The sequence below is a fragment of the Oryzias latipes genome, chromosome 17, assembly GCF_002234675.1.
Source record: "Oryzias latipes chromosome 17, ASM223467v1".
NCBI lineage: Eukaryota > Metazoa > Chordata > Actinopteri > Beloniformes > Adrianichthyidae > Oryzias > Oryzias latipes.
Window position 1 is genome coordinate 20768223 of NC_019875.2, and position 11560 is coordinate 20779782.

At 38.6% G+C, this 11560-nt stretch overlaps 1 protein-coding gene and 1 non-coding gene across 2 annotated transcripts; one reads left to right on the forward strand and one right to left on the reverse strand.

Annotated features, from left to right (window-relative positions):
• Window positions 1–2585: 2585 nt before the first annotated feature.
• On the reverse strand, window positions 2586–2657 carry trnaq-cug. Its single transcript has one exon. It is a non-coding gene; the product is annotated as a tRNA-Gln (tRNA).
• Window positions 2658–7227: 4570 nt separating this feature from the next.
• On the forward strand, window positions 7228–9724 carry LOC101174136 (fat storage-inducing transmembrane protein 1). The gene is made up of 2 exons (XM_004079144.4): window positions 7228–8010; window positions 8939–9724. Exons 1-2 carry the CDS (start codon window positions 7736–7738, stop codon window positions 9612–9614), a joined length of 951 nt encoding a protein of 316 aa, XP_004079192.1. The 5' UTR covers window positions 7228–7735; the 3' UTR covers window positions 9615–9724.
• Window positions 9725–11560: the final 1836 nt, after the last annotated feature.

Here is an 11560-nt window from a genome sequence, read left to right on the forward strand (position 1 = left end):
CATTTTAACTCATCAGATTTTCAAATTTTTGGGTTTAGCAGCTATATAAAATGTTCTATAATGTAATATGAATCTAGATTGTGTCAGGGTTGGACTGGACTACGTCATGTCAGTTCTGAAGTGTTTAACAATGTCAAGTGGAGGAAGGAGGCCTTATCTGAAACGTCAGTGTGGCTGAAGATACGTTTAGAGGGTAGAACACTTGGAAAACCTCTTAAATAGAGCTGTAGAGGTCAGTTAAAAGCTGCACAAGTCCCAATTTAGCTCACCCCATTATCTGTGATCTATGGGCATCAAGAAGGAGATACATCTTTTAATAGCAGGTCAGATAAAACATGGATGCTGACTTTATTAACATGTTAAAAAGCACAATTTTCATCAGAGGGTCTTTACATACTTACTAGAGGACTGACTTTTGTCCACAAACAGACACATTCACACACTCAAACGTGCACAGATTACCACACACATACTGTTGTCTCTGCAAATATTCAGGAATTTTTTTGCTTGTTTATTTTACTAGCATGTCTTTGCAGGTTCTGTATAGTGTCACCATTTGTGCTTTCTCATTACTGCTCCTGTAACCCTTGTGCTATCCTAGGTACTTTAACATTGGGTGTTGGGTCATCTAGACCCACTAGAAAGTGCTCTGAACCTTTTTTCTTCAATGGTTTGTGATCTTCACTGGTGTCCATGGATTACATGAAATCTTTCCACCTTTATCCACCTTTGTCATGGTAGGGAGAACATGTCGATGTAAGGGTGGGGTCATAGGATAGCACAAGGGTTAAGATTGGTGTTAAGTTGGTGTGCAATACCTGTAAATTAATGCTTGTCTCATTAGGGCAGGTTTTAGTGCAGTTGTAACTAATTATAGCGGGTTAAGCTATGTGTCACTGGAATCCAGCCAGAAGGTGCTGGTGACATTTTAGTGACAGCATTATCGGGGCCCATTGGAAGGGGCCTCTTGGGTGACTTTAGTGCAGCTAGCACCTCAGACTTGGAGGAATAGAAGCAGCAATGAAATATTTTATTTGTCCTCATCGAGATTCTTTTGTCAGAGTCACCTATTTAGCAAAGTTTTCTCACACAGCAGCACTGAGGATTGTTTCTGACATGAAATACTAGCCATGGTACCTTTAAGTGACATGGTGGTTCTTTCCACAAATCTTAATAAAACATCTCTGAAAATGTCATAATTTACATTTTTTATACTTTATTATGATACATGTTTACATAAATTAATCAATAAAACACATATATAAGTTTAAAAAACTTCCATCCAAAAGGAAAAAATAGTCATTTTAAAAATTCTGAGTTCTTTGTAAAGTATCTGTAACAAACCACTGGTTGTAAAAGTTGTTCATGGTACAACTTTAAAACTGAAAAATAGGTGTACTACTAGGTAGTACTCTGGATCTCTAGTACTCTATTTCTTTGCAAATATGTCATGTATTTCTTTTTTTTTTATTATTAACTTGTCCTGTCCAACAGCTGAGCTAACAGATGAGAGCTGAAGGCCTCTTGTGTTATACATATTTTACTCTAACAACAGGGGTTATAAATCTTCTGACACACCAGGTGTATAGTTGGATAAACCCCTTTAGTAATTTACACTAAATCTTATTCATATTAATTATACTTGTAAAAAATTTTATGTTGGACGTACGGAAGAGAAGAGGAGGGAAGAAGTGAGGGATGTTAGAAAGGGGGGGATAGGAGGGTGATTATAGAAGGGGGGGGATCATGAAGCATCATAAGGGAACAAGTTGCTGGATGTTTATTATCATTACTGTCAGGTAAGATGTACAACAAATCTCAAAGGGGTGGGGCCTGTCCACACACACTCAAATGATACAAACATACCTTTTGGCTCCAATAATGTTCATATACACACAGGTAAACATGGACATAAAAAAACATCATCCAAACTTTCCAGTCACAGTGGAAACGTGCTGCTTTCACATCTGGTTCAATGCAGAAATGGCTTTCTTCCCTTTTCTAGCAAATATTTTCATGTTTCTCTAGGGTCCATGAGCAATTTGCAGCACTGCAGCCGTCTTCAATAAAGACAATAGCAATCCTTTTGTAACCCTTGTGCTATCCTATGACACCACCCTTACTTTGACGTGTTCTCCCTACCATGACAAAGGTGGATAAAGGTGGAAAGATTTCATGTAATCCATGGACACCAGTGAAGATCACAAATCATTGAAGAAAAAAGGTTCAGAGCACTGTCTAGTGGGTCTAGATGACCCAACTCCCAACGTTAAAGTGCCTAGGATAGCACAAGGGATATGTGAGTTTTAGCTGTAACCATATGCAACACTGTTTTATAAAATATGTAAGTGACATGTACTATCCACAAGATGGCAGTATTTCTTTTTTAACTGTCAAAAAATGTCATCAGACAAGTCACAAGTCAAATACTCTGGTCTTTATCGTAAATATTTAAAAAATGCATTCAGTTTCAAATGGGATCGAAAACATGAACAAAAGTTAACACTAGTATATATACGTTTGATGTTATTGCAAATGATTAGACTTGAAGAGAAAATTCAGTTCATTGTAGAATCAATAATACAAGGTCCCACCGAGATTTGAACTCGGATCGCTGGATTCAGAGTCCAGAGTGCTAACCATTACACCATGGAACCTCCGATGACGCAATAAATCAATGCACAAACTTTTGACCGCATGCCAAGATGGAACAGAGGCGTCATTCGAGAAATATAGATAAAAAATAATTTTCAAAGATAAGAACGACCTGAAGCTAATGCTGATGAAGATTAATTTGTAACCAAACCCTTGTGTTATCCTAGGCATTTTAACATTGGGAGTTGGGTCATCTAGACCCACTAGACCAGGGGTGTCAAACTCATTTCCACCGAGGGCCACATCAGTATAGCAGCTGTCCTCAAAGGGCCGGATATAACTTATACATGTAACTAAATGTAATGAACATACATGTAACTACTCCTTAATGTTAAACAACTAATTTATTTATTTATTATAACTTTTGAAAGTGACAATTACAGTTGCATAGAAAACATATGTTTGCTTATTACTCTATCATAAATCCTTTTAAATTTGATTCTGTCAGGTTAGGTTATATGGACAGTGTTTAAGTCCTAATGTTTAGTTGCCCAATCTGATATTTCAAGGCAGATTCCCTCTATATATATATAAATACACACCAATTTTTATTTTTTACTTTAAGAAATCAAAAACTTTTATGCTCTCGGGGGCCACATAAAATGACATGGAGGGCCACATTTGGCCCCCGGGCCTTGAGTTTGAAATATGTGCACTAGACAGTGCGCTGAACCTTTTTTCTTCAATGATTTGTGATCTTCACTGGTGTCCGTGGATTACATGAAATCTTTCCACCTTTATCCACCTTTGTCATGGTAGGGATAAAACGTCAATGTAAGGGTGGGGTCATCTAAGACAACACAAGGGTTATAAGACTTTACGTATCCCACGATGGGGAAATTATTTTGTCTGCAGCAGCAAAGTGACATTCAGTGCAATATTATAAAAGAACAGAAGAGCATCTGTAACTTACACGACAAAGTAAATTAAATTAAAATCAAAGTTCAAATACCAAACAAACGGCTGTAAGAACAAAATCGAAAGTACCGTGTAGGGACATAGTGGGTCACTGTAGTACTGTGCATGGTCTGATAGCTGTGGGGAGGATTTGAAGACAGATATGAGCGGGACCTGCAGTGTCACCTGATGGCCAGTAGAGGTCAGCAGCACAGAGTAGTCAATAATGACGCAGTCACTTTTTTTTAACTACAAAGAAATGCTCTTGATAAAGGGAATCAGTAGTACACCCAAAGGCCACGTGTTTTAAAATTACTGAAATATTATTAAAAACTAATTCCAATTGTAAATTTAAAAAAAAATTGGAACAAAAACTTTCACAGTGAATTTTCTTTTTAAAATAGGAGGATGAGCAAGTGAAGCCCAATTTGCGGTGATGTGCACAATGGCATTTTTTACTCTGTAAACCCAAGACAAAATACTACATACAGTTAAAAAAATAAGGGTCGACTGAAGATCCTTAGTGAAGATGAAAACACTTCATTAAACCTAAATTAATGAAAGCCCCTTCAAACTTGCTGAAATGTCCCACCATGCTGGTATTTCTGCCACACACAGGTTACATAACAGCAGCAGATCATCTGCTGTCTAATTTTAACTCAACATGAAGAAAACAAAACTGGAGTTTGAAAACAGGAATCGCAGCAGCTGTTTGCACTTCCTTTACCCAAACACTTTCTGCTTAGAAATTGTGTTTTGTGGCAGAGAGAAAATCAGTGCTCTTAAATCAAATTTTGAAGAAAATGGGATCGAACTGTTGATCTAGACCAGTGTGCTGCGGCACAGTGGTGTAGTGTGCCCAGTAGTGTGCCGTGGGAAATTGCCCTCATAAACTGATCTAAAAACATTTTCCATCTCCAGGATATCAGCTCTTTCTTCATCCAAACAGGCCCTGATAAAACACAGTGTAGTTAGGAAAATGAAAGATCGGACAAGACTTTTTTCTTTGTGCTTTTGTGATTCAAGTAAAGACATTTTGATAAGAATGAACCGCTCATGTCTGTCTTCACACCTCCCCACAGCCATCAGACCATACACAGTACTACTGCTATAGCTTCAGACGTTTTCGGAAAAGTCCCGCCCCTTTAACTGTCTCCACCAATCATTCTTGGAGGCTTAATCACATGTCATCAGTCTGACCAATCAGAAGTGGTTAAAGTCTTCACTTCCTTGTTCTGATTCTGCTCGTAAAGTCGCTCAGTTCTAACAAAAATACCAGCTAAAGCTCGTCTTTAGCGGTGTAGCTTTCCGCGGGATCCGGTGTCAGACCGTGGAAAAAGTGAACAAAACAATGAAGCTCAGAGAAGTGAGTCTGTCTGTGTTCGGCAGCTGTTTGCATTACATCTCCCATGATGCATTGAGTTAAAGTGACAGATTCTCAGTGCACAATGAATCTTCGTTGTTAAACGTCTTGAAACCACAACGAACACGCATCAAAGAGTTTTTAAATCTTTGAACTTAACTTTTATTACATCTTTTAGAAAAAACAGCTTCAAATTCCAGCTTTTTCTGCCACAATTATCACAAAAATGCATGTGAGATTGCAGAGGGGCTGTGATACAGACTATGAGTTTCTCCTTTTTGTTTGTTAATTTTTGGATGCTGGTGTGCTGCGGGATTTTTGTCAAGGTTAAAGTGTGCCGTGGCTCAAAAAAGGTTGATAAACACTGATCTAGACAACTAAAGTCACCTGAAACAGAATTTACACATTAATTTACCTGAATGTCTCGATTTTAATCCATGTGATGTCACTAACCCACCACCACATGTTTTATAAAGGCCTAGGAGTCTCACAGTTTACATTTTTGAAGAAACAGCGATTCATTAAAGACGGTCTTAATACAAATTAGCTTTTTTTGTCTGGCACAGAAACAGTTGCGTTTAATTTTGACAGCTGGAGTTTCTGGATTCCTGGATTTGGTTTGAACACATTACGGACATAACCAGTCAGCTGTTCCAGGGGTGTAGCGGTAAGTACTCTGGACTCTGAATCCAGCTGTTCAACTAACGGTTGGACTTTTAATGTTTACACTTTTTATATATAGATTTGATTAACCCTTGTGCTATCCTAGGCCCTTTAACATTGGGAGTTGGGTCATCTAGACCCACTAGACTGCGTTGAACCTTTTTTCTTCAATGATTTGTGATCTTCACTGGTGTCCATGGATTACATGAAATCTTTCCACCTTTATCCACCTTTGTCGTGGTAGGGAGAACACGTCAATGCAAGGGTGGGGTCATCTAAGATAGCACAAGGGTTAAAAGAATGAATGTCATTTGTTAGAAAAGCTAGCTGTACATGTCAACTAGACTAAATCAAAGGGTGCTGCTGAGAGTTTTTTGTTTTTAGGAGAGAAGTTTGAAAGAAATGTGTTTTAACAATGAAACAGGTCTTTACCTAACTGTTTAGGCTTCAGCTGCTTCCAAAGTTTTATGTCATTCTATCATGAGTCATTGTACAAGACAATTGCAAAAAAAATGTTGTTATTGTTGTTATTACCTTTATTGTTATATGAAGGATGACATGCTAAATAGTTCAAATGTAATTGTTCCTAAGTGCTCTGTTTTAACTCATCTTAAATGATCAGGAGAAAGAGATCCTCCGTAAATATTTGACACAAAATTAGCAAAAGGTAAAGGATGTCACAAAAAGTAGAACTGCTGGCAAGACAAACACTAAAATAAATCTATGAATACTTTGTTATACTGCAGGAAACTATTGTTTATTCAAATTTCACAGCAATCAGAAAATGGCTTATCAGACCACCTTTTTTTAATGAGTGTTGCATTCAAGAGAGTCTCAGATTTCTCTGGTTCAGTTGGAATTTATGAAACTAACTGAAGTAAGTAAGAGATGTGGTGGCAAACACACGACAGAAGCTGTTAAAGCCCCACTCCAATCATCTATTTTCAAAGCGTTCTCAGTGGTCTTTTAATTATGGTTATGCAATTTTAGAGCAGTAGGAGTTCAACAAAAATGTTCCTATGAGTTTTGGGTGGGACCGCTGGCATAGTGCAAGTCTGTCTGCACTTCACATAATCTTTTTGTATACATGCGCTCCCACGAGCTTGCTCACCCCAAACTGACATTACCCGGCAACAAAGTTATCCAGCCGTGCAGTTTTGAGCCAGATGCCAGCTTAGACGAGGAAAACGAAAACTGATCTATTTTTTCTGCAATCTGCAACACAGCTGCATCATTTTTCTAATGGCACTTTTACATCTGCTCCTCATTCACAACAATTAAAAAAAAAATCTTCAGAAATATTCTTTATATATATATATGTCCTCCATCATCAGGAAAAATTCCTCAAAAACATGTTAAAACATCATTTTTCATTGGAGTGGGTCTTTATATGATGTTTTGTTTGGCGGTGAGTGACAGAGACAGACGGCTGCAGCAGCTGAGTCTGCCGTCTGCACACACGGTGAAAAGGTTACTGCTATTTATACCCACCAGAGTATTCTCAAACACACTTTTATATTGATGGTATGGCTCGTCTGTGTGTCTCGGCTCATGTTTCCCGGCCTCTCGCTCTGCTTTGGCGGAGTTAAGTTAGTCCAAAACTCTTACATCCATATTTGTCTCTGAGAATCTGTGTCAATGGGTCAACCTTCATTCATCCTGGTGGAAGCAACCTTCTCGTTTCAGGGGATGTGGTGTAAACATGTTTTTTATAAGTGTTGTGGGGGGCTCGGTGTCAGAGAGGAAAGCAGAGGGGGCTAAAGTTACAGTGGAAATAGAGGGATATTCTGGAGCTGCCGGGGTGCAGCACAGATGCAAACACTGCATTTCTGCAGACGACGCTCACCACAAGGAGGACACCAGTATCAACACTGAGCAGGAACTGGAACCTGCTGGACTGAAAAGCTTTTCCAAGCTGGAGTTGGGGAAATGCAAGAAAAGCTTTTTTTTTTTAAAGCTGCAAAGTTCACTAACAAATGCACCAAAGAATCTAATCGGATGTTTATAAAGCGTACAGATTGTATCCATATTTGGTATGTTTAGCGCATTTGCACAGTCTCTTCTGGACCAAACAAGATGTTGGATTGCGTCCACTAACAGCCAGTCCTCACCTTCTGGAGATGTTGGTGCACTTTGTAAAGGAGGACACCAAATCACATGAAAGATTGTCTGCTGACGAGGTCTGAAGTTCTTTCTGCATTCGTAGCAGGCCCTCTTGTGCTCGTCTGTGTCTGCTGTCGCTCCTGGACTGAGATGTTTTTCAACACGGCGTTGGTGTTTGTGACAGACCTGGCGGCCAGGTTGCTGGGTAACTGGCTGTTCCGGCAGCACTTCCATCTGCTGCTGTCTGCGGTGGTGCTGTTCGGCCCGGCTCTCAGCCTCTGGGTGTCCCCCCACAGCGTTTTTGCCAGGAAAAGCCACTTCCTCTACAGGTGAGATCCTCCCTCTAGTTATTAGTACACATATTTAAGCATCTGTGACGTTTAGTTTATTTGGTAAAATATCCTGATATGAAATAATTTTCCTTTGAAAGTTATTTTATAGAGTTATTCACAAACATTTTCTGCAGGATTTGGCACCATCTAGAAATCAGTGGAATCATTAAAAATGCTGTCATCTTACATTTCTTTGTGCAGCATTCTATTAAATATAATCAGCGTATTCTTTGTTTGTTTACTTCTTTAGCTTTAAATTAAGTGTGTGCATTATAAATAATTTATTACATTTAATGGATGAATAGATTTTATTTGTGATTATATTTACTTTTGGTAGAAGATAGTGATTGTCTGAACAAAGTTCAGATGAGGTACCTTGTTCCTAAGCACCATATGAGTATTTTGTCTTATTTATGATGCTGCTTTCTATTTAAGTTTTTTAGTTAATTTCTGACCTTTAAACAAATGAATGCAATGCAAAATGCTAAAAACAACAACCATCAAACAGAACTGTATTGATCATGACTACCATAGAACCAGTCACTTCAGAGGGTTCCTATAAAACTGGATTAATTTCATGCTAATGGACTATTTAAGTGACCAACAGATTAGATTAAAGAAAACACTTTGGAGAACAAAAGTAATTTCCAGAAACTAAAATGAAATGTTAAAAATTGAAACAAAAGAAGAAAGCAGAAAAGGTGTTTACTTTGGGACATCCCTGGTTGGATGAAAACGGTTGTCCATCATATCAAGCGACAGTTATTTTGTATGAAGAGATACCTGATATGCTCCTTAGAAATCACAAAACTTTTATAAGTATGCTGGATGAGGATCTGCAGAATCATTAATATCTGAGAAGACAGGACCTTTGTCTGTCTCTGAGATGATCTGATGGGTTTTCTTTGTCTTCTTCCTCCCTAAGGTTGTTCCTGCGTTCTGGTTGGGGGTGGACGTGCATCTTTGTTGGTTCCTTCATCTTCCTCTTTTCTTTCTCCATCCGCCGTTCCCTCTCTGTCTCCATCCGTCATCTCTCCAGGCTGGCGGTGGCCGGTGGACTGTGGATTGGTTTCTGCAAACTTCTGGACCTCCTGGAGAATGCCACAGGAAGCTGCTATGAAACTTTAAATGCGGGCCTGGAAGTCTCCAACGGTCAGCCTCTGCTGGTGCTGAGGGAAGGGGAGAGCAGGTCTGAGTGCCTGAGGGCCAGGATGCTGTGGAGGGGATATGAGGTTTCAGAAGACGTCTTCCTCCTCTGTCTGTGCTGTCTGCTGCTGGCAGAAGAAACTGCAGTGTTCGGTCCATATCTGAGCCTCGGTGGGGTCTCAGATGCCCCTCTGAGGATCCTCTTCTTGTTCTGTGTTCTCCTGCTGGGGCTTTGGATCTTTCTGCTATTCTGCCTCTTAGCTTACTTCCCTCAGTTTCCTACCCAGTTGCTGGGGGGAGCTTTAGGCTGCCTGAGTTGGAGGGCGTTGTACCAGGGCTGGTTTCGCCTGGGGCCCAACTGGTTTTGTCCTGGGAGGCCCGGTCAGGGGCTACTTAACCCCAAGACAAACACCTCCCTGCAAGAGGAGCCACTGAACCACAACCACCACAGCTGACCGCTGAAAACGTCTGACTTCTGCAACAAAAAAAATAAATAAATGGACAAAAATCCATCTGTGGAACTCCTTAAATAAATAAAAAATATTGAACTTTGTCAATTTTCCTATTTTGCCGCATCACTTTGGTGATTTAACCCCCTTTAAACCGTCTGAAAGGGAAAATCTACTGAAAGTACAAATTTCTCTTGAAATGATAGAAGACAATATCACAGAAACCCCAACATGATTCCCACAGTGAAGCATGGTGGTGGCAGAAGCATGGTATAGAATCAATGGGTCATTCGTTTATTTTAATTTTTCCTGTTTGAACAAGCAAATTTCTAAATAAAACATCAATAATTTTTGCACAAATACCTTTATCAATTCTTTTGAAATAAAAATAAAAAATCTCACCCTCAAATTTCTGTTCTTAAATTTGTATTTTGTGCTCCCAAATTAGCACAAATTTGTGGGCACAAATGAGAATTGTGTGCAGAAAAGTGTGTTTTGTGCCAACAAAATTCTAATTTGTGTGCACATATTTGCATTGTCTCCACACAAATTAATACTTTGTTGGAACAAATTAGCATTTTGGGGGGTACAAATAAGTATTTAATGGGCTCAAATTTACATTTTATTTGCATTTTGTGTGTAAAAGTAGTATTTTGAAAACACAAATTAGCATTTGTGCAATTGAATTAGCATTTTGTGGGCACAAATTGCCATTTTGAAGACAGAAATTAGCATTTTGTGCAAACAAATTAGTATTTTACAAACACAAATTAGTATCCTGTAGCCACAGATTAGTAGTTGGAGATAAAAGGTACTAATTTGCACACAAAATACTAATTTGTGGCGACAAATGATTAATTCGAGAAAATAATTTTTAATTTTTTTTTTTAAATCCAACGTCCATGGCTCTGAAGTAATCTAGTGATAAGGAGGATAACTCTACATTAGTGCTTGTTCACATGAATTCTAATTAGAAGATGATAAACTAATCCAACACTGTTGTCATCATTGTCACAGTTTGTGTGCAATATCTTATCTTTGTTAGCAGAGTGACTGAAGCCCAAACCGGGTCAAACTAAGTGTCAAGTCATTCTGGAACATGCGGCAAAGGTGTTCATGTCACAGAATAGAAGATTTGGGTGAAACAGCCACTTTTAAGTTTTCATTAAATTATAAAAAATTCTCTTTTTTCCATTTCCCAATTACAATTCAAATATCTCATCTTTAAGCCTTGTGCTGTCTTATGGGGTCCAGATGACCCCCACCCTTACATTGACGTGTAATCCATGAACACCAGTGAAGATCACAAATCATTGAAGAAAAAAGGTTCAGCGCACTGTCTAGTGCACACATGTCAAACTCAAGGCCCGGGGGCCAAATGTGGCCCTCCATGTCATTTTATGTGGCCCCCGAGAGCTTGAAAGTTTTTAATTTCTTAAAATAAAAAATAAAAATTGGTATGTAATTATTCATATTTAGGGGGAATCAGACTTGAAATATCTGATTAAGCAACTATACATTAGGACTTAAACACTGTCCATATAACCTAACTTGACAGAATCAATTGTAAAAGGATTTATGCCAGAATAACAAGCAAACATGTGTTTTCTATGCAATTGTAATTGTCACTTTAAAAAGTTATAGTAAATAAATAATGAGTTATTTAACATTAAGGAGTAGTTACTTTTATTTTTTATTACATTTAGTTACATGTATAAGTTATATCTGGCCCTTTGTGGACAGCCACTATGCTGATGTGGCCCTCGGTGAAAATGAGTTTGACACCCCTGGTCTAGTGGGTCTAGATGACCCAACTCCCAATGTCAAAGTGCCTAGTTTGCACAAGGGTTACTGCATTTCTGACACTAAATTGTATTTATTTCTGTTAACCTGAGTTATACACAAAGAATTCAAAAAAGGATTTTTGTTCTGCAGCTTTCTTTCTGACCCGG

What these genes read in the sequence shown, in the direction of transcription:
- LOC101174136 (XM_004079144.4), top strand. Translation starts at nt 7,736, where the DNA reads ATGAAAGATTGTCTGCTGACGAGGTCTGAAGTTCTTTCTGCATTCGTA. An exon ending in AAAAGCCACTTCCTCTACAG is followed by an intron (nt 8,011 to 8,938) that starts GTGAGATCCTCC and finishes TTCCTCCCTAAG; the next exon opens with GTTGTTCCTGCGTTCTGGTT.